The sequence below is a fragment of the Orcinus orca genome, chromosome 10 (assembly GCF_937001465.1).
Source record: "Orcinus orca chromosome 10, mOrcOrc1.1, whole genome shotgun sequence".
NCBI lineage: Eukaryota > Metazoa > Chordata > Mammalia > Artiodactyla > Delphinidae > Orcinus > Orcinus orca.
This window is the reverse complement of record NC_064568.1, coordinates 32,052,099-32,078,439: the sequence shown is the minus strand read 5'-3', so window position 1 is coordinate 32,078,439 and position 26,341 is coordinate 32,052,099. Positions and strand designations below refer to the sequence as shown.

At 47.2% G+C, this 26,341-nt stretch overlaps 1 protein-coding gene across 1 annotated transcript in view; it reads right to left on the bottom strand.

Moving 5' to 3' along the window:
- The window catches only part of ARHGEF3 (Rho guanine nucleotide exchange factor 3), a 311,012-nt gene that overhangs the window by 262,916 nt on the left and 21,755 nt on the right, over positions 1-26,341 (bottom strand). The window contains exon 2 of the mRNA XM_012532393.3: positions 8,315-8,407. Coding sequence (XP_012387847.2) covers positions 8,315-8,376 — 62 coding nt within the window. The 5' untranslated portion in view covers positions 8,377-8,407. The remainder of the gene's footprint in view (positions 1-8,314; positions 8,408-26,341) is intronic.

The following is a 26,341-nucleotide window of genomic DNA, read 5'->3' as shown; positions in this document are numbered from 1 at the left end:
CCTGCCAAAAGGTAGCTGGGTGTTGACTCTGCCCAATTAATTGCCATCATTCACGGCTACAGGACATCCAGGTTCTAATTCCACCTCTGCTACTAACTCACTGTGTAAACTCCACATGCATCACCTCCCTGGGCAGTTTCCTTACTGGCAAAATGACCAGTCACAGATCTAACCCTGAGCCCAGTACAGTGCCTGGTGTACAGCAGGCCCCCAATCAACCCCCATCCTTAGAGAAGATGGTGGTTCCTGCTTGGGCTGCACACAGCACACACAACACTGCACAGGGGTGGGACAAAAGCCACATGCAGCCCAAGTCCAAGCAATGATCACAGGGAAAGCCTTAACCTCAGTTCCCATGCTCTTCTCCCACCTAGAGAACAAAGTCTCAAGACTCTCTCCACCCACACCCCAGCAGAACACCCACACAAAACCAGCGCTCCATAAATGCATCTTGGTAATTCTTTACCTCTGTGGCCCCAGTGAGCGCTTCAACCTTCGTGGGTTCGCATGCCCGCACCCCCAGCCTCACACAGCTCTCCAGGCCTGATTCTTGGCCCTCAGAGTTGAAAAGGTAGAGTTTCCTCCAGGGAATGTGCCACGCTCTTGCCTGGCAGGAATTTTCTATCAGAATCCCAGGACAGAGATTGACGCACATGGTCTCCACCCAGCAAGGGCTCAGCATCAAGACGGGTGCCGCCTTTCACATGCCACCATCCCTCCGCAGGGCGGGGGCTGGGTGAGCTTCCCCTGCCAGACGCATGCACTGTGTTTCCTGGTACCACCTCAAGTCCAGTGCCAATCTGAACGTCCTCCACTTTGAGTGGGGTTTTTTTTTTTTTTTTGGCTGTGCCATGAGGCATGCAGGATCTTACTTCCCCAACCAGGGATTGCACCTGTGCCCCCTGCATTGGGAGTGCAGAGTCTTAAACACTGGACCACCGGGGCAGTCTCTTGAGTGTTTTTAAACATTTCCCAGGTGCACACGGTGTGCCAGACCCTGCTAGGCCCTTCCTTAACACATCTTGTCTCCTATTACATACATTCATCTCCCCTTCTAGATTGGAAGAAAGGTCCAGGTCTGACTGCATCCCCCAGCATACCTGACAGAGTGCTGAGCACACGATAGGTAGGTACTCAAGTAACTGCTGAACGAATTTCCCAAAGTCATCACCATAAGGATTGCCATAGAAAAGCAAAGGGCATGTGTTCTGACACCTCCTACTTGGTTCTGCGGTTGGTGGGAAAACGATTTACAGGCTGATAACAGACTAAGGCCATGTGCTGGGTGTTAGCCAGGTGCCCGGTGACCACAAGCGAGGGACTTCGTAGCACAATGAACCTTCGCACCAACTTTATGACCTAAGTACCACTGTTATTCACCTTCATAGATGGCAAACTGAGACTAGGAAAACTTCCAACAACTGGGCCAGGATCTTCACCACTTCCCCTAACACCCTCCTGGCAGTTCCTACTGTCACTAGGGCCCCACTATGAGGAGACTGTCTGGAATTAGGAACACAATGACGGGCTCCCAATGAGACCAGAACGCCCACCCTCTGCACCTCAACGGATTCCCTTGGCTGAGGCCCCGTCCCACCCCTGGGGCAGCCACAGCAGCTCCTTCCCATCCTGCAGAGGGGCTTGGAGCGCCCACCTGCAGGGACAAGGTAAGATGAGGATCCCAATGAGATGAGAAGTAGGGGAGATGGCTAGAAGGCCAGGGGCCTTCTCCCTTGAGAGCATCAAAGACACAGGTGTCCCAACAAGTACCTGTGACACTGGGGCAGGTCCTTAAAACTGTTTCTTCACCTGCAAAATGGAGGCAAACAATGTGTATTCTGCCCAGTTGCTGTGATATTTGGAGCCAACGTATATAAAAAGCCCCTTAGGAGGTGCCCAGAATTGGCAGATATTATTATAACTTGCCATGTAGAGGATTAGCCAGGCTCCCTGGAGAACTGAAGAGCTTTTTCAGTGGCTTCACAGCAGATCTTCCAGGACACTGTCCTAATTCATGCCTCTGACCAGTCCAAGGACAGATAAAGACTTGGTTTAGTGGGGGAAAAAACCACAACAAAGCAGAACTTGAGGCTTAGGAGGCTGGGTCTGGGTCTTGGCTCTTCCATTCCTGCTACAGGACCACAGCCCAGCCCTTTGCCTCCCAAAATATCAGTTCCTTATCTGTAAAATAACATCACCTCCCTCATTGGGTCTTCGTGTGTCTCAAAGAAGATCATGTGCACTCACTCAATTACCTTAACAATCATTTAATAATAAGCTGTCTCTGGGGTTACGCCAATGAATGTAATATGGAGTCTATTTCGTTTTCATATTTATGCAACAAATGTTTAGTGAGTGACTACTCTATCCCAGGCACTGCCCTGAGGAGTCGGTGAGGAGACACAGACCACATCTGCCCTCAGGGGGCTTACAGCTGTTTTAAACAATATACCTGGTCTTCCCTGGTGGCGCAGTGGTTGAGAGTCCGCCTGCCAATGCAGGGGACACGGGTTCGTGCCCTGGTCCCGGAAGATCCCAAATGCCGCGGAGCGGCTGGGCCCGTGAGCCAAGGCCACTGAGCCTGCGCGTCCGGAGCCTATGCTCTGCAACGGGAGAGGCCACAACAGTGAGAGGCCCGCGTACCGCAAAACAAACAAACAAACAAACAAAAAAAAAAAAACAATATACCTAAAATTTTAGGATTAAAAGGAAAGTCATCAATCAACCAACCATTCTTTTTAGCCAATGAGAGATATGAGAGAAAAGAAAAGAGACACACCAAGGGTCACACAGCCAGGAAGAGGCGAGAGCAGAATCTGCACAGCGGTTTTTCAGTTTGCAGCCCAGTGTTCTTTGCACAAGAGTTTCTGCCTGAATAAAAACCTTTATGAAGATACCTGACCCTCCCTCTTGTTCTCAACTCACTCACCGGCAGGCTTGTGGCAGGGATTGGAACACCTCTTCCATCTTTCGCTTACGATAGTATTTTAAAGTTCCTATCAAAAAACCCTAAACCATTTAAAAATCCAACACCTGTGTCTTTGGTTACTATGCCTCTCTGTCCCAGGCACATCACTGCAGCACTGGGAGGAAGCTTCACGATCTCCCAGCTCGGCATGTCCCCAGTGTGATCTCTGCAACAGCAGATGTGAGGATCGGGGGGCTGCACACTCTTCCCTCTCTTGAGAGACCCCCCCATGCACACTGACCTGTTACAGGCTCTGCTGGGTCCTGTGAGAAAGGCTACATTTGACTGAGCTTAAGCCAGCAGTGCCTAAACAAGTTTGGCAACAGGCCCCATTTTTTTCCCTGCAGTGCCTATTAATATTTGGAGGAAACCATGTTCTGAGGAGCAGACTGTGGGAAATGCTGATGGAATCTCCAAGAAGACACCCTGGAGAGGGGAAGTGCCTTGCTCAAGGTCACAGGACTGGTGAGTCTGACAGTAAAGGCTAGAGCCTCAGGTCAGGAGAGGCTACTCTCCCTTTTGTTGGGTTTCCAGCTTCTCAAGGTCAGCGGCTGAACTTCTGGAGGTGGAGGAAGCAGAGCAGGCCCCACACAGCCCTTGGGGCAGTGAACAAAGAGCTCATAAAAAATCAGTGACCCAAACAGCTCCCGCCTGAAGGACAAGATGGAAGCTGACAAGTGGATCAAGAAGAGAGCAACTAACAACAAGCAGTGAAACTAACCAGTCTAAGGTGAGGGCTCTGGAGGCAGTCTATCCCTGGAGCACGAAAACAGAACACAGCACAGGGCAAATCTCAATTTTGGATACAGCCCTTCATGCTGCCATCTAAAAATCATTCTGTTTTCTAGCCAGTTCAGGCCACTAAAGCTGCTCGTGGGTTGAGAGCCTACTGTGTACAGGGCCCTGGGCCGGACATGGGGTGTCACTGCACCAGACAAGGCCCTGCCTTTCAAGTCAGTAAAGTCTAGTGGAGCCAGCACAAAAGAGGTTCTCAAAACACCCTGGAATAAATGAGCTAGCCAGAGAAGATCTTTATTTTCATAAAAGAGACACTCATTGGTACAATCTGAGAGTGAAAGGCCCTGCAAGGAAAGAGTAACCCCTTATTTGAACAGGATAGGATGTTCACTGACTGACTGACCCACAGATGAATGAATGAATGAATGAATGAAACAATCGATCAATTTCTCCAGCATGGGCTGAGTCCTAACCATCTACCATTTCAAGGAACTATCACAAGTCCATTTATAGGAAGGATTTACAAGAAGGGCAAGAGCTTCTCCCCTCAAAATTCTCCTCTTTAAGCATCAGAAATTCCACTTGCCTAAAACCATTGCTGCACAGCTGAGGAAACTGAGAAGTGATATTATCCGCCCAACATCACAAATGCCAGCAGAAAACTGCACTCCCCAGGGGCTTACTCTTCTAAAAATCCTGTATTCTTCTGAGTTAGCACCCAGAAGTACAAGCGGCAAGTAAAGGTTGCTCAGTTAATGAGTGCGGTGGGACTAGGTCTTCCCACAACTAAGTCACTTGGTTAAAAGACAAAGTGTCCGTAAAGCCCAGGGGCAAAACTGCGTTCCCGCAGAAGGGAGTGTGAGGTCTGTGGGCAGCGAACCCAGGGAGCCCCTCTCCTCGGGAACCTGGGGTTGGCTCCAGGCGAGCTTAGGTCCTCACTGGCAGGCTTTGTCACAGTACCCCACCTCAAGGATCCAGGGTCCACCCTTTATCGCTACTTGAACACTACACTCATCAGTCCAGAAATATTAGTGGGTACCTACTGTGTGCCAGGCACTGGGTAAACAACAGTGAGCAAAACAGGCAAGACCTGGCCCCACAGAGTTCACAGTCCAGTAAGAAAGGTAGACACTAAAAAGATAATTACATATAGGATAAGAAATCATGTCAATGGATTATCATTTCTCCTTTTTTTTTTTTTTTTTTTTTGGCCATGCAGCATGTGGGATTTCAGTTTCCCGAGCAGGGATTGAACCCGTGCCACCTACACTGGAAGCGTGGAGTCTTAACCACTGGACCACCACGGAAGTCCCAGATTATCATTTCTAAAACACAAGTCTGGCCCTATCAATCTCCTGATAGAGAAATCTTCCTAGGTTCCTCACTCTATGTGGGATTAAAAATAAACAAACAAAAATGAAAACAGCTGCCTTAATTGGGTGCTTACTCAATACCAGGTGCTTTACTATGATTAACTCAGGACATGCTCCAACAACCCACTGCAGGAGGTACTATTATTATCCCCATCGACCAACGAAGAATTAAAGTTTTCTACTTAACCATTGCTTACTGCGTGTGCAAAAGCCCATCCACCCCCCAGCCAAGACCCTGAATTCCCTGAGAATTCATATCTTACTCAACTTGCTGTCTCTTGTGCACACAATAGTATTTCATAAACTCCCAATGAATGAATAATCAACTGATTGATCAATGGGCTGGTTTCCTTCAAGGCATTATCTGTGTAATAAGCTCAATCTTGGGAACAAGTGCTGGTCAGTGTCCTAATAATCATGCGAGAAGTAGCTGTGATGTTGTGAAAAGAGGCAGAGCCAACCCCCGGAGGCCTGAGACCGCAGCTTGGCTCTGTGTGAACCCGGACAATCATTTCCTCCCTCTAGGCCTGACTGCTTCCCACTGTCCTGATGGGGAAGCAAGAAACCAGACAGTGAGCCTAGGACCTCTGCTGGCTCTACACATTTACGTCTCTGAAACATAATGGGGGGCAGGGGCTGGGGCTCAGGAAGACCTCTGAAACTGCACTCTGACTGCTTTTAGAACGGGGTCTAAAATTAAACGTTTTAGGGAGGGTGACTGATCAGGTCTATGGGGGTGAGTGAAGAACTTCCTCTTCAGCCATAGCTCAGTGGGCGTATTTATCCTAATAAAGCAGATTTACTCCCTATGACAAAAACCCCTTTCCAGAAAAGTATTTTGGACGAATACGGGTGAGACCGCCACCCCCAACAGTACACCAGAATAGAGGGGCTGGTGAAATGAAAGAGCCTGTGTTCATATGCTGGAAGCAAACAAAACCCAAACCACACTCTCCACTCCTACACTCTCCTCTGGGAAGGCCACGTGAGTGTGGTCAAGGGCACTGCGAACATGGGCCTAATGGCTCTGTGTGGTCCATAAGCTATGACCACAGGAGAACTCGCCACTCGGCAAGCATGGGTCTGTCTGTCACTCAAAGTGAGAGCAATGGGTAGGAGCTGGAGCTCCGCGGCAAGACAGAGTATTTGTTGGTCTTCTTTTGTTGCTTGGTTGGTTTTGAGGAAATTTCTGTCCTCACGTCACCTAATGGACATAATGGGGGTAACAACACATCTCCCTACCTCACCACGGTGAGAATTAAATGAGATGAGTAAGCCAAGTGATCCACACAGAGCCTGACACATAGTACATACTCAGATTGTTGCCAAGGATGGTGGTGGTAGTGGATGAAATCATCTGAGTCGGGAAATCCAACCCAAGGCTCTCCCAACCCACTCCAGGATCCAGAGAGAAGCAGGTGATCCTGGGATGAACGCTACTGGAAGAGCAGACTTGGATACTTTTCAGAAAAGAAACAAAGAGGTGCCCACTCTTGGGAAGGACCCAGCCTGTCCAGGTGCCCTGGGCCTCAGGATAATCACTGGGTCCCTGTAAGGACAGAGGCTCGCCAGGGCCATTGGGAAACAGAGAGACCTGAGAAGACGAACTTCCTCAGAGTAAAGAGAAGGGGGAGGAAATTACAACCATGGAGAGATACCGCTGTTAACCCAACAGACTGGCAAAAATTAAAAAGCATGAAGAGCTGAGGTGTGGCAGGAGGCGGGCAAACAGGAACTCTGGTATCCTGCCGATAACTGGTGCTCTTTAGAGACCGATTTGGCAGCATTTATCAAGATCTTAAATGCATGCAAAGGATGGCCCAACAACTTCACTCCTCGATAACCATCTACCTAAGAGAACTATCAGCTCATGTGCTTGGAGGCGTAAGCCAGAAAGTGCATCAAAGCACCCCACTGCTGTAAGGGCGAAAAGCAGAACCCACCCACCCACCCACCACCACCAACAGGAAAACAGCTCGATAAACAGTGAGATTCTCATGCCATGGATACGATACTCACTTTGCAACAAAACAAGGCAGACTCACATGTACTGTCTTGAAAACATTTAAAGACATATTATTGAATGTTTTAAAAAGGTTACAGGGGCTTCCCTGGTACTGCAGTGGTTGCGAGTCTGCCTGCAAATGCAGGGACATGGGTTTGAGCCCTGGTCCGGGAAGATTCCACATGCTGCGGAGCAAATGGGCCCGTGTGCCACAGCTGCTGAGTCTATGCTCTGGAGTCCGTGAGCTGCAGCTGCTGAGCCCACGTGCCACAACTGCTGAAGCCCACGTGCCTAGAACCCATGCTCCACAACAAGAGAAGTCTCTCACTGCAATGAGAAGCCTGCGCACCACAGCGAAGAGTGGCCCCTGCTCGCCGCAACTAGAGAGGGCCCACGCACAGCAATGAAGACTCAATACAGCCAAAAATAAATAAATAAAATAAATGAATTAAAAATAAAAGAATGTTTAAAAAAATTATTAAAATAAATAAATAAATAAAATAAAAAGGTTACAGAATAGACCAGCAAGCATAGTATGACAGACTGTATTTAAAGAACAGAAAGAAAGAAAAAGTAAAGGAAGGAAAAAAGGACTTTGTTTTTCTATGTATATAGACTCCTAGTAAAAGCTCTGGAAGGAAATTCACAAAGTAGGTCACAGTGGTTATTCTGGGAAAGGTAGGAGTGGGGTGGGTGCTGGGAATGAAACTTGGGGATCAATGGGGATTTCACTCTTATTTTTAACTAGAAAAACGTACCAATGCATTTCTTGGGTATTTAAATTAAATTAATACATTTATTTTTAAGGAACAGAAAAGAGGAGGTGGAAGGAAGAGGAAGAGATGATGACTTCAAGAGAAGATGTAGCTGCCGAGAGCTAAGGGTCTGCCTTCACCTCCTCTTGGGGGACTGGCCACCCACAAATGCAGACACAACACATCTGAGCATAAGCCCATAGTTTCTTGGAATGATAGAATCAGATATTTAATGCTATACCACATCAGTTCTATATACCAACTCTTCCTTCTAAATCTTAGAAAAATTCCCTCATACTTGACAAAGGTATCCTTCCTCTGGTGTCAGAAACTCAAGGTATGAAAACGGGACACATGAAATTTTGCTATCTCCAAATTCTTGTTGGCTTCCACTGACTTATAAGAAGTCCTGCATTACATTTAATTGTTGCATGTAAGAATTTTTTTTAATTTTAATTTTTAAAGATACTTTTACCTTTCCTTGTTTTCTTCCATTTCTCTGAAGACACACTGATTCATTACTCTGGAACTGTCCATAGACACTGTGTGGCAGATCCAGGTCTTCTTTCTGAAAAAGGAAAATAACCAACATTTATAACCTGGGTACATTTATGTTAACACAAAGAGATGCATTAAATACATACAAAAGGAATGTGTCAAAGGCTGCCTAGTGTCCATCAAAATCCATTCTCCCCTTTGTCCATAGGTTACTTGAGTTTCATCAGGGACTACATTTCCCAGGCATCCTTGCAGCTAGGTGCAGCCAAGTATCTGAGTTCCCAATGGAATGTGAAAGGATGTGATATGTTCCACTTCTCCACGTAGGTCTCAAGACATGGGCATGCCTTGTCCATCCTTCCCCTTGGTTCCCACTGGCTGGAACTCAGCTCTGACCATGCAGATGATGACAATGCACTTGGAAATAACAAAGGAACAAGATAGAAGGCACTTGGGCCTGTGACTGACTGCATGGAGCACAGGTTCCCTCTCTCCTGGGAACTACTACCTTAGAGAGAAATGTCTTTGTTCTTTAAGTCACTTTAAGTTTAATAAAACTTTAAGTTTTATTGGGTCTTGTTTTTATGGCTGGTTAAGTCTCACTGAGTTGGCACTACGGTTAAATATTATCACTGGGGCCCTTCTGAGGGTGGGTTTGGTTATTTGGAGCTTGGGACAGTCTGTTTCTGTGGAGACAGGTGAGTCCAAATTATTAGGGGTCACAATTTTGGTAAAACCACATGCAATTTCAAGTAGGTACTCAATCAGTGTTCGATGGATGAAGAGGTGTTAATAAGCATGTAATCTCTTCCTGTGTGAAGCGCCTCGAACGCAGAGCACCTGGTATGGAATTAGGAACACTGGGACCCACAAGTATGACTTGTGAGCTTCACTTCACGAAACGACTACTCGGGATGGTAAAATGCCACCTGAATGTACACGATACCCACATTTAAGGATTTTAGTCTCTGCTTAGGAGTGACAGAGACTAGGAAACACAGGGACAGAGACAGAGAGACAGAGCTAGAGGGAGAACATTCCGATGGTGGAGGATTCGGCCCACTATTCCACTCCCTGCACGTCTGCCCCAGGATGAGTCTGAGCTACAACTCAGAGGTTCCCTCTCCAGTCTCAGGAACTGCATTCCTCACCACTCAGGGTATGGCTTTAGCATTAAAAGATAGATTCTCTTTCTGCACCATGGCCCAAACATGAACCAGCTACTTCATTTGTAACCAAAGAAACAGCTGTCACTTTCAATGCAGGAAGAACTGGCTGTGCAGACCATACTGAGGGATGGTGTGTTGGTCTCCAGCCTGGAGCCTCCTAGGCAAAAAGGGGTCCAGCATAGTTTTGACACCCATGACCTTCATGCTGGTGCTGTCATTATGGCCCAGCTCCACTGCATCAGCTGTTTTGATGGTTGAGCATCATAGGCTGTTTGGCCAAATCTCCTCCACAATCCTCCATCTGCTCCACTGTGGGTCTGGCTTTCTCCCAGATCAAAGCACCATATGAACAAACTTTCAGATCCAGGTGAGCAGGACCCTACACCACGATGTGTTGGACAGAGTCAGTGTTGGGGAGAGTCCCCAGCCACAGCCTCCAACACTGCTCTTGAACTTGCAGAGAGCACACTAAGAGGTATTTTTAGCATCTGGATCCCTGTCTGAGGCCACTGCCCTGGCTTCCATCAGAGTTTAACTTCTTCAGCTGTGGCATGTGCATTATGCAGGGACCCAGAACAAGGCAAGAGGGAAGATGTGGACCCTGGAAGGAGGGATGTGGATGTGAATGTGGAAGGGTAATGGGACTTGAACTCAGAGTTCCAGAGGTGCTACTGCATTCCTGCCACGAAGGGAGAGGGGAGAAATCAGTAGCTCACACCATGGTCACTTCTGCAGCTGTGAACACCCTGGCCCACCTCACCTTGGACTGGAAGCCAAGTTTGCTCAGTGTAGCAAGCTCTTACACAGCACAGTAACTGCTGCAAGAGGATTTGATACCTACATCCCAAATGACGCCAACAGCAAACTCTCCTCTAAGTCACATTTCCCCTGCAGCAACGAGGTCACAGCCTGCCTTCACAGGCTAATTCTGGGTCAGGGTTTCAGGTTTTCCCTCCTGGTGTTGGAGAAGGTATTCTGTAGACAGCCATCAAGAAACCACTGTCCGGGCTTCCCTGGTGGTGCAGTGGTTGAGAGTCCTCCTGCTGATGCAGGGGACGCGGGTTCGTGCCCTGGTCTGGGAAGATCCCACATGCCGCGGAGCGGCTGGCCCCATGAGCCATGGCCGCTGAGCCTGCGCGTCCGGAGCCTGTGCTCCGCAACGGGAGAGGCCACAACAGTGAGAGGCCCGTGTATCGCAAAACAAAAACAAAAACAAAAGCAAAAAAAAACAAGAAACCACTGTCCTTCAGCCTGTGGCTAGGAGCTGGCACTGGGGACACCCATCTCTGTATCCCAGAACTGAGGGATGTCCAAGGTGCAGACACTGACATGGATTATCTCAATGAATTCTCACATCAGCCCTAGGAGGCAGGCACTGCCTCACTCTATGAAATGGAAAACTGGGTTAAGATTTGTCGAAGGCCATATAGACACCAAACGGCAAAGCCAAGACTTGAACCAGGGGGTTCAAGTCTGTGTTCCTAACCACTGTATTTTTTTTTAACATCTTTATTGGAGTATAATTGCTTTACAGTGTTGTGTTAGTTGCTGCTGTATAACAAAGTGAATCAGCTATATGTATACATATATCCCCATATCCCCTCCCTCTTAAGCCTCCCTCCCACCCTCCCTATCCCACCCCACTAGGTGGTCACAAAGCAATGAGCTAATATCCCTGTGCTATGCAGTTGCTTCCCACTACCTATCAATTTTACATTTGGTAGTGTATATATGTCAATGCCACGCTCTCACTTCGTCCCAGCATCCCTTTCCCCCTCCCCGTGTCCTCAAGTCCATCCTCTACATCTGCGTCTTTATTCCTGTCCCGCCCCTAGGTTCTTCAGAACAATTTTTTTTCTTTTTTTTTTTTTTTTTAGATTCCATATACATGTGTTAGCGTACGGTATTTGTTTTTCTCTTTCTGATTTGCTTCACTCTGTAAGACAGACTCTAGGTCCATCCACCTCACTACAAATAACTCAATTTTGTTTCTTGTTATGGCTGAGCAATATTCCATTGTATATATGAGCTGCATCTTCTTTATCCATTCATCTGTCGATGGACGCTTACTTAGGTTGCTTCCATGTCCTGGCTATTGTAAATAGTGCTGCAATGAACATTGGGGTACATGTCTCTTTTTGAATTATGGTTTTATCACAGTATGTGCCCAGTAGTGGGATTGCTGGGTCATATGGTAATTCTATTTTTAGTTTTTTAAGGAACCTCCGTACTGTTCTCCATAGTGGCTGTATCAATTTACATTCCCACCAACAGTGCAGGAAGGTTCCCTTTTCTCCACACCTTCTCCAGCATTTATTGTTTGTAGATTTTTTGATGATGGCCATTCTGACTGGTGTGAAGTGATACCTCACTGTGGTTTTGATTTGCATTTCTCTAATGATTAGTGATGTTGAGCATCCTTTCATGTGTTTGCTCGCAATCTGTATATCTTCTCCAGAGAAATGTCTATTTAGGTCTTCCACGAATTTTTGGATTGCGTTGTTTGTTTTTTTGATATTGAACTGCATGAGCTGCTTGTATATTTTGGAGATAAATCCTTTGTCGGTTGCTTCATTTGCAAATATTTTCTCCCATTCTGAGGGTTATCTTTTCGTCTTGTTTATGGTTTCCTTTGCTGTGCAAAAGCTTTAAGTTTCATTAGGTCCCATTTGTTTATTTTTGTTTTTATTTCCACTTCTCTAGGAGGTGGGTCAAAAAGGATCTTGCTGTGATTTATGTCATGGAGTGTTCTGCCTAAGTTTTCCTCTAAGAGTTTTTTAGTGGCTAGCCTTATATTTAGGTCTTTAATCCACTTTGAGTTTATTTTTGTGTATGGTGTTAGGAAGTGTTCTAATTTCATTGTTTTACATGTAGCTGTCCAGTTTTCCCAGCGCCACTTTTTTTTTTTTTGCGGTACACGGGCCTCTCACTGATGTGGCCTCTCCCGTTGCGGAGCACAGGCTCCGGACGCGCAGGCCTAGCAGCCATGGCTCACGGGCCTATCCGCTCTGTGGCATGTGGGATCTTCCTGGACCGGGGCACGAACCCATGTCCCCTGCATCGGCAGGCAGACTCTCAACCACTGTGCCACCAGGGAAGCCCCCAGCGCCACTTACTGAAGAGGGTTCTTTTCTCCATTGTATATTCTTGCCCCTTTATCAAAGATAAGGTGACCATATGTGCATGGGTTTATCTCTGGGCTTTCTATACTGTTCCATTGATCTGTATTTCTGTTTTTGTGCCAACACCAAACTGTCTTGATTACTGTAGCTTTGTAGTATAGTCTGAAGTCAGGGAACCTGACTCCACCAGCTCTGTTTTCCTTTCTCAAGATTGCTTTGACTTTCAGGGTCTTTTGTGTTTCCATACAAATTGTGAAATTTTTTGTTCTAGTTCTGTGAAAAATGCCATTGGTAGTTTGATAGGGATTGCACTGAATCTGTAGATTGCTTTGGGTAGTATAGTCATTTTCACAATGTTGATTCTTCCAATCCAAGAACATGGTATATCTCGACATCTGTTTGTACCATCTTTAATTTCTTTCACCAGTGTCTTATAGTTTTCTGCATACAGGTCTTTTGTCTCCTTAGGTAGGTTTATTCCTAGGTAATTTATTCTTTTTGCTGCAGTGGTAAATGGGAGTGTTTCCTTAATTTCTCTTTCAGATTTTTCATCATTAGTGTATAGGAATGCAAGAGATTTCTGTGCCTTAATTTTGTATCCTGCTATTTTACCAAATTCATTGATTAGCTCTAGTAGTTTTCTGGTAGCATTGTTAGGATCCTCTATGTATAGTATCATGTTATCTACAATGACAGTTTTACTTCTTCTTTTCTGATTTGGATTCCTTTTATTTCTTTTTCTTCTCTGATTGCTGTGGCTAAAACTTCCAAAACTATGTTGAAGAATACTGGTGAGAGTGGACAACCTCGTCTTGTTCCTAATCTTAGAGGAAATGGTTTCAGTGTTTCACCATTGAGCACGATGTTGGCTGTGGGTTTGTCATATATGGCCTTTATTATGTTGAGGTATGTTCCCTCTATGCCCACTTTCTGGAGAGTTTTTATCATAAATGGGTGTTGAATTTTGTCAAAAGCTTTTTCTGCATCTATTGAGATGATCATGTGGTTTTTATCCTTCAATTTGTTAATATGGTGTATCACATTGATTTGCGTATATTGAAGAATCCTTGCATTCCTGGGATAAACCCCACTTGATCATGGTGTATGATCATTTTAATGTGCTGTTGGATTCTGTTTGCTAGTATTTTCTTGAGGACTTCTGCACCTACGTTCATCAGTGATATTGGCCTATAGTTTTCTTTTTTTGTGACATCTTTGTCTGGTTTTGGTATCAGGGTGATGGTGACCTCGTAGAAAGAGTTTGGGAGTGTTCCTCCCTCTGCTATATTTTGGAAGCGTTTGAGAAGGATAGGTGTTAGCTCTTCTCTAAATGTTTGATAGAATTCACCCGTGAAGCCATCTGGTCCTGGGCTTTTGTTTGTTAGAAGATTTTTAATCACAGTTCAATTTAAGTGCTTGTGATTGGTCTGTTCATATTTTCTATTTTTACCTGGTTCAGTCTTGGAAGGTTGTACTTTTCTAAGAATTTGTCCATTTCTTCCAGGTTGTTCATTTTATTGGCATATAGTTGCTTGTAGTAGTCTCTCATGATCCTTTGTACTTCTGCAGTGTCAGTTGTTACTTCTCCTTTTTCATTTCTAATTCTATTGATCTGAGTCTTTTCCCTTTTCTTCTTGATGAGTCTGGCTAGTGTTTATCTCTTTTGTTTATCTTCTCAAAGAACAGGCATTTAGTTTTATTGATCTTTGCTACTGTTTCCTTCATTTCTTTTTCATTTATTTCATTTATTTCTCATCTGATCTTTATGATTTCTTTCCTTCTGCTAACTTTAACAATTGTAAATATTTATGCACCCAACTTAGGAGCACCTCAATACATAAGGCAAATGCTAACAGCCGTAAAAGGGGAAACTGACAGTAACACAATCATAGTAGGGGACTTTTAACACCCCACTTTCACCAATGGACAGATCATCCAAAATGAAAATAAATACGGAAACACAAGCTTTAAATGACACACTAGACCAGATGGACTTAATTGATATTTATAGGACATTCCATCCCAAAACAACAGAATACACTTTCTTCTCAAGTGCTCATGGACCATTCTCCAGGATAGATTATATCTTGGATCACAAATCAAGCCTCAGTAAATTTATGAAAATTGAAATCGTATCAAGTATCTTTTCCAACCACAACACTATGAGACTAGATATCAATTACAGGAAAAAAAACTTTAAAAAAATGCAAATACATGGAGGTCAAACAAGACGCTAACCAAGAGATTACTGAGGGAAATCAAAGAGGAAATCAAAAAATACCTAGAAACACATGACAATGAAAACAAGATGACCCAAAACCTATGGGATGCAGCAAAAGCAGTTCTAAGAGGAAAGTTTATAGCAATACAATCTTACCTCAAGAAACAAGAAAAATCTCAAATAAACAACCTAAACTTACATCTAAAGCAATCAGAGAAAGAAGAACTAACCACTGTATTATAATGTTCAAGGTAAAGCTCAGTACTGGTTGAATGTATGAATGAATGAATGAACAAATAGTTTCAAAAACACTTTCAGGGTTGTGGGGAGACAGTGTCTCTCTAAAGCCCTAGAGGGATTGACCTCACCCACCCTGGATGCCCTGGTGATATTCTCAGACCCCTCCCAGGACAGCCACTCAGCCCCTGAACACTCATTCTGAACCCAGAATTGCCAACTTCTGTAGGCATTTATGTGCTCATTACTGCTGTTGGTAATAACCAGAGCTACCACTGACTCAGAACCTCCTATTTGCAGGCAGTAAACTCATGGCTCTCACACAGAGGCTCCTCTCATCCACCCGCAGCCACCCAGGGAAGGCAGAATCACACCCATCTTAGGGACGGCACAACCAGAGTTCACAGTGGTTGTGATTAGCTTGTGATTAAGGTCACAGCACTTATGAGAGGGCAATTTTCAAAGTGTGAGGAGCTGGCTGAGAAGCACAGACCTCTCCTCCACCCCACAAGACCCACCACTCACCTTGGGTAATCAGCAAGTCACGAAGATGAGTGCTGTTCTAACTCTTCAGCCAGCAAGCTCTGTATTAATCTAAAGCTAATCAGTATTTCCTATGCCAGTCACTTCCTCTTCCATGGAAGAAGAATCCTAATTCTCCCCACCACTGCCCCCTTCCTCTCCTCAGCTGGCTGGATCAGTGGTGACCAGCATCTGCTCAGCATCAACTTCCTATCAGGTGTCCACTGGACACCAAATCTTGCTAATTCTTCTTTGAAAAATATCTCTTCTCAGGAAGACCAAGTGTTAGTGAGGATGTGAAGCAACCAGCACTCTCATATCCTGCTGTTGGTGGGAGCATAAATTGGTACAATCACTCTGGAAGACGGTGGCAATATCTATTCAACCTGCATTTGCTCCTAGGTACATACATGCACCATTCTGGTACACATTTTCCAGAATGTTCTCAGTACTACTATGCATAACAGTCCTGTATTAGTTTCCTACTACTATTATAACGAATAAGTACAAACTTAGCGACCTAAAACAACACAAATTTGTCATCTTATAGTTCTGGAGGTCAGAAATGGGTCAACAGGACTGCATTTCTTCTGGAGGCTCTAGGGGAGAATCCATTACCTTGCCTTTTCCAGCTCCTAGAGGTCACCTGTATTCCTTGGCTCATGGCCCCTTCCTCCTTTTCAGAGCCAGCAACGTAGCACCTTCAAATCTCCCTCTTCTCTCACCTCTGCTTCCATCGTCATATCTCATCCTCTGACCAGACCCTCCTGTATCCCTCTTACAAGGATCCTTGTAACTACACGGGGCCCACCCAGAGAATTCAAGATCATCTCCCCATGTCAAGACCCTTAACTTAATCACATCTACAAAGTCCCTTTGCCACATAAAGTGACATAGTCACAAGTGTTACCAGTGAATGGCACCTGTGACCAGGGATGAGGTCATGAATATCTTTCGAGGGGCCAGTATTTGGCTTACCTCCAGCTCCAAACCAGAAGTGACCCAAATGCTTATCAACTGTAGAATGAATGAAATAAAAGGTGGTAATTCACAGCATATGAGAACATATGATCCACAGCCCTACATGCAACAAGGATGACGCTCACAAGACAACACTGAACCAATGACATCAAACACAAGAGCGCTTGCTGTATGAGTTTGTCTGTAGGAAAGGCAGAACCAGGTAAAGTTTGTCTATTCAACAGTTTCCCCCAAGTCTAGCAGAGTTTCCATAATCCTCTCAAAAAGAAGGTTGCTGCTTGTTTGTTTTCTATAAATCAATACAGACATGCTACATTTCCCAACTTTGCATCCCACAATTGGAGGTCAACAGTTATGAAAATTCAATAAATGCGTTTATAACTATAGAAGAAGGAGGGAGAGAGGAAAAGAAGGAGGGTGAGAAGAAGGAGAAAAAGCAGCAGCAACAGTGTCTCTGCCTCTCTCATCCATTTCCACTCCACAGGCATGTCATTTCACCTCTGGATGAAGCAGATCCCAGGTGACTTCCTCACCACCCCCAATCCTGCCAAGAGCTGTTCACCAGACAGACCTGGAATGTTCCCCTGATCCCCGCTGCATGGTCCTTCCTCTGTCTCTCCTTCACTCCTTTTACCCACCTGACACACCTATGGACACGCCCACCTGGCACACCACCATTGCCCCCCAGGAATAACCCCCAAACTCTTGTAGGACTTGCAATACAAGCCACACCATTTGCACTTAATTGCTACTGTCACATATTAATTGCTAACAGTAACAAGTGCCTTAATCTAGTCTCCCCAAACAGACTGCAAACTCTCAAGAACAGAAATCAGGTCTTTCCCATTCAATTTTCCGCCTCCTAGCTCTGACTGTATGTGAACGTCTAATGCTAATTCATAATAACTACTAATGATATAACACCTAACATGCATCAAGTTCAGTATTTCTCAAGCATTACCTCATTTCCTCTTCTCCTACTCAATGAAGTGGATGCTATCATGATCTCCCTTTTGAATAGAAGGAAATTGAGGCACAGATGGCTAATTAACTTGCCCGAGGTCCCAAAAATCATCACTAGAGGATGGGATTTGAACCCATGCAATCTAATTCCAGAGCCCACTCTGCTTCCATAATGCCCCACCTGAGTTGGGTTAGGCATATAGTTGGTGCTTAATAAATACTTGACAAAAAAAAAGATATACTAAGGAAAAAAAAAAACCTTCACAGCATGCAAATAACAAATTAAGACTTCACCAAATAATCTTTTCAGCCTCAGATCTCAGAAGGGAACACACCCCCTGGAGATATTTGTAGAAGCCTGCCTGTTCCTGGCTCTGCATCATGCTTGGCTCTTGGGGGCTTTATAAACATTTATCAGTAAGCAACAGTCAGGGTTTGTTCTCCAGGCTTTTATCAAAACAGGGAGAGAGCTGGATACATTTTTTCTTTTTCTGTCCGCCAAAGTCAGAGTTGAAGGCCGAATGGACAAGTGGGGCTGTGACCACAACGCCCCAAGCCACCTGCCCCAGATGACCTCACCTCTATAGTGGCCAAAAAATGTGGCCCAGAGGCCTTGACTAAAAACAAGGCCACCGCCCCTGAGGGCTGCTGTGGCCAGAGATGAACTGAACCGGAGACAATGACACGGGCAGCCCTGCCGTCACGGGGACATCACGCCGTGGCCCACAGTGCTGGCAGCCAGCTTGAGCCCATACAGTGCCTTCCCTTGAGGCCGGCCCCTTGGTCAGATACCAAACAGTGCTCTGGCCACTGGCATGGACACAGCGGCGCACCCTCATCCTCCCACAGACTGGCTCGAAGCGTCTGCGTGGATGCGGATGAGAGAGCCTGTGCCTGGGCCGCAGACTACTCAGGAGACAGCGTTCTCAAACGGCTGCCTCTAAGGAGGGACGTGGGACTGGCCGGAGGTTATGGAGGGCTTCAGTTACAGCTGTACCACTAGCAGTTTTACAAGAACAAAAGAGGGTTGACATATTTGGGGGTTACTAAAACTATCTCAAAGTTTAAAAAAAACACTGATCATTACAGCACAGTGTGGTGAAGCAGTAACGGAGAGATGTACAGTTACAAGGCGGGCAGCACCTGTGGCGGCCGGAGAGAACCGGGGATGGGATCTAGCCTCAGTGGGCTCTGTGCCTCTGGGCAAAATGAGACAATCTACAATGAGTGCTTAGCCAAGAAGATGTACTCAGTTAGTGGTCGTTGTTATCTATTTTTACTTGTATTTTTACTCCATCCTTCCTGGAAGCCAGGCATTGTGAGGTCTGGGCATGGCACTGCAGTTGGAGGCAAGAATTTAGAAATGAGGTCTCCACAGCCACCCTCAAAGAGACACTTTGTAAACTCAACCACTCTCGTCCCCACAGGCTTTCCCAGGCCCCCCGGTGACTCCCTGGCACTCCTGCCGTGCTCCCCCCTCACCCAAATCCCACCAATATGTGCTTGTGTCTCCCCGACTGCACCGGGTGCAGTGGCACCCCAACTGTGAGCACACTGAGAGGTACAACGCTTGCAGACCAAAAGAAAATATTCAGTCAACTGCACTTGTCCACTGTCATGAAAGATGACACAAACCTACTGCAGAATCAGGGCACCTCGGAGGCCACTGCATGCAGCTGAAGAAATAAAGTGGCCCTCATGGGAGTTGGCCACCCCAGGATCATAGAAAAATGAGGCTTCAAGCAGCAAAATCCCCCAGTACCAACCTGAGCCCTTAAGTCACTCTCGTAAAGGAAGATGTATGCTGGGGACCCAAGGACTCAAGTGTTACATTTCTAGACACAATGTCAAGATGCCCTGATGATGAAATGGATGCAACAGGCTAATGCCATTATCACAAGCACTCCAACAAGGATTCTGGACTCCCCTCTTGCCAGGTAGCCTCCAGCTTCAGCGGTTGGCTCTCCACATAGCTCAGGGAGAGGCCAAGGTGAGTATGCCCCAGTAGTGGGAACAGCTCCAGCTCTCACTGAATATGTAAAGGCTGCATGGCTTCCATCACATGCTCCTTTGGGGAGATGGGGACAGGACGTTAGGTCAGTCCTCAGGTCCCCGTTGCAAGTCTCAGTCTTCCCAGTGGAAGATCAGATCCCAGATCCCAGAATGAGGGTTTGGTGGGGATACCACCAATGGTCAAGTCCTGCCGAGCTCCTACCCCCTGTCCTTAGGCCAAAGCGTGTTCCGATTTCAACCAGGGCATCTCCTGTCCTATATGATCCATATGCTGGGGTTCTTGGGTAAGTTCCCATCCTATAAAATAGTTCCAATGCAACAAAAAAGTTTGAAAAACCTTGCTTTTTACAAAACCACTTCCTCCTACCTGCCTCTCTCTAACTCTCTGCAATGATGTATCTGGTGGACACTTTGTTTTTGTTGATGGGCAGAGAGCATGTTCATCCATTCACAGAGGATCCAAAGGTAGGAGGAAGTGAGACACAGTGGTGAGAGCAGCCTGGGGTCTACTGTCTGTGCTGCCCACTATAAGATGGACACTGCCCAAGCACAGTCCATCCAAGTGAGGGCATGCAGGCTACCCAGGGATCTGGGAACCATATCATCGCTGCAACCACTGTCATCACTGCCCTCCTCACCACCACAGGCAACAGTGACGGCAGCCTTCCTATGTGCCAGGCACGCTGCAGAGGGCTTCAAATGTCTGATCCCATGTGACACTCTCAGCAATGCTGTAAGGTAAGGACTCTTACCTTCTTCTTGAAGATGAGGAAACTGAGGCAAGGAGGGGTTTAAGTGACTTTCCTAGGCCCACAGAGCTAGTGAGTGGAAGAATCAGGGCATAAGCATAAACACAGGTATGCCTGTCTCCACCCCACCCCCTAAACAGAAGTACAAAAGGGAGATGACAGTCATGTAAAATGGCCCTAGAAAAGGCCCTGTGCCAATGTTGTCAGCTGGGAATAAAACTGGATCCCTCGGGCAGGGAAAGATTTTCTGACCTGATCCTTCACCAACCAGGACATTTATTAAAGTGAACTTTGTAAAACTGACATACATCACACTCACAAACTCGGCTCAAGGACAGCAGTCCGGTTTGCCTCACCATCATTCATTACTTGCAAAGACAAATGCTTACATACAGCATGCTTCACGCCCAAAGAGTGCTTCAAAAAAGCCCAACTATAAATAATGGTTCATGAAACTGTATGTAGCTAGCCAACTGAAGACAATATAAAATTCACTGGAATCAAGACATATCAAGGACCTACTCTATACCTGCATTAAGTCACACAAGAACCCCACGGGATGCACACTGTTATCCACAGTTTACATAGAAGGAAACAAACTCCAGCTTAAGCAGCTTGGCAAAGCTCCAGCAGCTACAAGTGGACCACGGGGACTGAACAGTGGGATCTGTCTTACTCCTAGATCCAGGCCTCCAAACTTCTCATATCCCATATACTCTGGCACCTGAGTAAATATGCAGCCCGATTCCCCTAGAGAACTCTCTGGCTAAATCTTAGCTCCATCTCTGTGCTCTGAACCCAAGTATCAGCAGAGAAAGTCCCTACCAAGGGGAGGACAAATCACAGCCCCTGACACTGGAGGGCAAATTCTAAAGTTAGCGGGAAAATCCTGCAGAGCCCAGAATTCCCCTGGAAAGCCCCTTAGGAAGGTGTGTCCTAGAGAGCGGCGCCCCCTCCCTTGAGAAGCCCAGCTCTCAGTAGGTGTCTGTGTGTTTAGCCACAGTCCAGGTAAAGTCAGTGGTCGGGACAGAGGGAACACACAGACCTGTAACCCTCAGACTCACACACAGGGCTCCTGACAGTAACTGGGGCATGCAGGATGTGCGGCCAGCTCTCACCACCCCCAATCTCCCCCGACCCCTATAGAATATGCACTCACTTAAGTGGAAGAGCGGGATTCAATGGTTTTTTCTGTCTTCTAAGAGCTTCTAGTCCAGTTAACATAAGTCAAAATTAAGAAGGATGTGATTCCATGATACCATAATTCCCCAATAGCATGATGTACCATAAACTGCTAACAGATCTATACTGTAAATGATTAAAACATTCACAGTACAGATAACTGGTTGAGGCCTTGAGTTCTGAAGTTAAGACTATGAGGACTCTAATTTGACCTCTGCCACTTGGCAGCTACAAGAGCTTGGAAAGGGCTGCTCTGTGCCTTCGTTTCGCCAACTATAAAACAGGGTGGCAATGGTGTCAGCTCCATGGGGCTTTTGTGGGGATTCGATGAAACAGTGCCAGTGAAGAGTCTGGCACAGTGCTCCACGAAGGTTGATGTCCTCTCCCCTTTACAAGAAACAGAAAGACGAAAAAGCAGAGGGCCTTGGGGAGAGGTTAACAACTTGTTGGAGGTCCCACAGTGAATGAGTCCAGAGTCCACGCTGTAGTTAGCACTGTGGGTCTCGAGGGGCAAGGTGTGAGAGAGGGGTTCTCTGCTGGAATGGAGCAAGCCCAGGGCAGCTGGATTAAAGGGCCTGGGAGGCAGAACCCGAAGCTTCAGGAACTGGGATGCTGAGCAAACAGGAGGATGAAAAGAAGAGGAAAAAAGCACTTCCAGAGAATATTAAAAAGCCTGGTGAGAAACCATTCCAGACCCTCCCAGAAGGCAAGACTGTACAGGCAGAGGCTGGCAGCCCACCTGGCCCCTCCTCTGATCCCCAGGTCAGAGGCTGAGACGTGGGTCTGCTTTGAAAGATCTCCTCCAGGATTCCAAATCCCTGCCCTCCTCTCTGAGAGGCACACACCTGCAAAGCACACAAGAAATGACAATGAGGTGCGAGCAAACTTCACTGGGCCAGCCAAGTCATGTGTCCAGTGCCGGCCTGGCTCTGACAGCTGCTGAACCTTCACCCACTGCTCGGGCACAGAATTAACCAGGGAGGTGCTTCTGACACTGCAATGGGACCTCTATCACTCAGCAGGCTCGCACAGGTCAAGAGCAAGACCACACCTTCTATAAAACCCATCTGGGCAGGGAAATAGGAGTAAAGGAGGACCCTTCTGCTTGGTTATAATCATTCCTCTGTGTCCAGGGAGGCTTGGACAACAGAAAGGGGCAGATGCTTCCGGATGCAAAGCCTGGCACTCGAGCCCTGTGCTCTGCTGGGGTGAGAGCAGCTGTTCCCCATCACCCCCTCCCAAGGGGCTGGCAGGGAGAATGAGACCACAAACCAAAGCAAACTGGGGCACAGGCCCCCAAGTCATTGGGGCATCAGCTGTGATAAAGACACTTGCCCTTGTGCAATTTGGGGTAGCTGCACTCAAGTTCAGAACAGCCAGGTGTTTTAATTCCTGCTGACTGCAGGAGGGGAGCAGCCACTGCCACTACCCAGAAACCACACCTGGTGACCTGGCACCAAGGAAAGCTACCTCACGTAGCAGGGAGGGACATGCCAGAGCCTGTGGCTGAGGCAAGGGCCTTGTGTCTCCCTGACAGAGTCACAGGATGTCAGAGCCAGGAGGATGCACAGTGCTCAGAGCCCACAGGTGTCCTGATGGAGCAGGACACAGAATCGTCCATGCACAGAACCATACTTGGCCCCAGCTCGAGCCTTCTGAATCAGAATCGCCAGGGCTGGGACTGGGAATCTGACTTTAAAGACACACCACCCCACCACAACCCCCCAGGACAACTATGAGGCATGCAGTCCAACACTGGGCTGCTCTGGAAACTGGATCAGTCCTGCCTGCTGGGCTTATCTATGGGAAACGAGACCATACAGTTGTTGATGGTTCATTCATTCCAGGAGCCACCCAGGGGACTGGCTCTGAGAAGACACGGTTCCTGCCCTATAGGGAGCAGCTGGGTTCATCCGGGGAACTTCTCAGAAATGCAGATGTCCAAGCTCCACTGCCTGTGATTCAGGTTCTGGAGGACTCAGAATCCAGCAAGAAATGAAAGCAAGTTCTGACAAGAAGAGGAATCTGGAAACCGATGGCTAGGCAGGCAATTCTGACAGAGAAGCCAGGTCTGGGGAGGCTGAGGGTAGCTTCATGGCATGAGGGACGGAAAGATTTGTACCTACCCAGCACCTGCTATGCGCCAGCCCTGTGACTACTGTTAACAACATTCATATTCACCACAACCCTACAGGAGGGCAGGCCTAATTACCATCTTACAGATGAGAACAGTGAGGCTTGGGGTGCAGTGAAATGCCCTGCCTGAGGTCCTGAGGCCAACAAGAGTCAGGGCTGGGAATGTGAACTCTGGCAGCTGGAGCACTAGCTCTTTTCAATGTCATCCCCTCCTCCTCCTGAGTCCCACCTCTATCCACCCACACTGAGAGGTGTCCTTGACTTTTCTCTCTTCTCACCCCTTACGTACAATCAATGACAAGGCTTGACCCCCTTCTCTCCAACTCAACTGCTAACACCACTGTAAAGCTTCCATTATAGCTTGTGGCACTTAAAATATGAGCCTAGTCAGCCAGGCCACTCCCTGGCTTAATGCTCTGCAATGGTTTTTCACAGGCCTGAAGACACAAATCTTCCTCCCAAGTTTGCCTCGGGCCTTCCCACAGAGCATCCCCTCTGCTCCCTCGGGCTCTCTAACTTCTCTCAGCTCAGAGCCTTCAACAGGACCCCCAGCTCTCCCCGGAAGGCGAGGCCACAGAGCAGGGGCAGCTCTGTCCAGCCCAGGACTGAGCCTGGAGGCACACAGTAGGGGTGTGTGTGCTGGGGTGGGGAAGGGTGAGGTGGGGTGTGGTGGTTGACTGACTGTGGGACTCTGAAGCTGGTCCGAGGCTCAAGTGCGGTGGTGTGGCGACAGAAACGCCAGGAAGTCAAAGCCTGAGCAGACAGGCCGGAGCTAGACTGGGAAGGGAAGGCTGCGAACACCACAGAAAGGAGCTACGGAGGCTCTTGGAAGCAGGAGGAGAATAGGACCAAATTCACATTCACACTCTATTGGTGGAATGAATTGTCATTTTCTCTCATCTCTTTGAAAGGCAATCTGCCAAGAGCTATAAACATTTAAAAGCTGCCTGCCCGCTGACCCAGCAATTCCAAGTCTATCAAGGATACTCACTGCAGGGTCCTTTCATATTAACGAAAAAGAGAATTGGCCAAACTGGCCAACTGGAGAATAAACCACAGCTGACAACTCTTCCCAACCCTCGGAGCTGGACATGTTTCAGAATTCATAACGTTTGCATTTTAGAAAGGTAATATGAAGTATGTACAGTATGCTATGTAAAACCCCAGGAGGGTCAGGTGCACCCGCAGTCAAGTACATAAATATTTCTGCAGGTGAACATATGACTATTTCTGCTACACACTACAAAGAGCCTCCTATTAACGCAGGTCAGGTTTGGTCACCAAATAAGTTTACAACAAACTTTTTAAAACATGCAGTTTCTTGATTCCATAACTGTGGATAAGGGACTGAGGGCCTGTGGTCAGATGATGGCACAATAAAAATAGAAAGTGATCGAATATTCCCTGAGCCCTGACATGGGCAGGTAAGCTCCAGGTGCTTCCCACCCACTGGCACGCTGGGTCCACCGTGGGCCCTTATGCCCTTTACTATTCCGGCATGTCCAAACACTCTTCACTGTCACCACCAGCACCACCGCTAACATCCATGGAGCACTGACTATGTACCAGGCACTGTCCTTAGTGCTTGACACTAATTACCTCACTAAATCCACACAACAACCCAATGGTGGTACTCTTACTCTTCTCATGTTCTCCAGATTCATCTCTAATTTATCCTCTATCATTCAACAAAGAGACTGAAGCGCGGAGGGACAGAGCGACTTGCTCAAGGGCACCAGCCGATGCACTGTCCTCGGTGATGCGTGAGCACAGGCTGCCATGTGTCCCTGGTACCAAGTCATGCCTGGAAACCCAGGCATTCTGGCTCCAGAGCCTAGTATACTCTTAACCCCTGCACTTTCCTCATCTTCTCCTGGCAAACTGGCTTAAAACTTTTACAGAATATGGAAGACCACAAGGACATAAATAGATAAAAGTCAAACCATGCTGGCCTTCAGATCCACAACCAGAGTGCTTTTTCTGTCTCAAGCAGAGAGGCCTGGAAATGAAGCATGTCCTTCTCCTGTGGGCAAGACACCAGCAAGGGCACTCACGCACAGAGCCAGGGATCCTCTGGAGCACAAACCCCGGCCCAGGGAACCTCATGCCAGTCAGCTTGGGTATCTGCCCAGCAGACCCACTGGGCTGCCCTGGGCAACCTACAGGGCAGGCTTTAATCTGTTGTTGAGGATCAGCACAGGGTGTGGGTGCTGAGTGATGTGCTACGCAGACAGAGGCAGCTTCCACCTCCCCACTGGATCCCCCCAACCTACCCAGTAACACCAACCACCACCACCATGTAACTAACCCTCACCTTCGGGTAAAGCTAGCCAACAGGCAGGTTCCCTCCCCTTCCAGGTTGGGACATTACAGGGAGTCCGAGGAGAGCACCAGATAGATGCACCTCTCCTTTCAACAGCACCACAGTTAGGAAAGGCCACCCTCCCTCCCAAGTGCTGACCCTTTCTACAAAGTAAGGAGCATGCCCGGGACTGGTGGTAGCCATTGCTCATGTGCTGCAGGATGTGAGGTCGAGATGGGTAAGGATGAGAAGGAACACATGGGAGCACCATGGCAGGCAAAACTCCGGCTTCTCACCTCCTCTCACATCCTCGCCTCCCCTCCAGCCTGCCCTGGCCTCGGACACTGTTTCAGCTCCCCAACCTCCTTTCAACAGCTCAAGAAAAAGACTACCATATATTTTTTTCC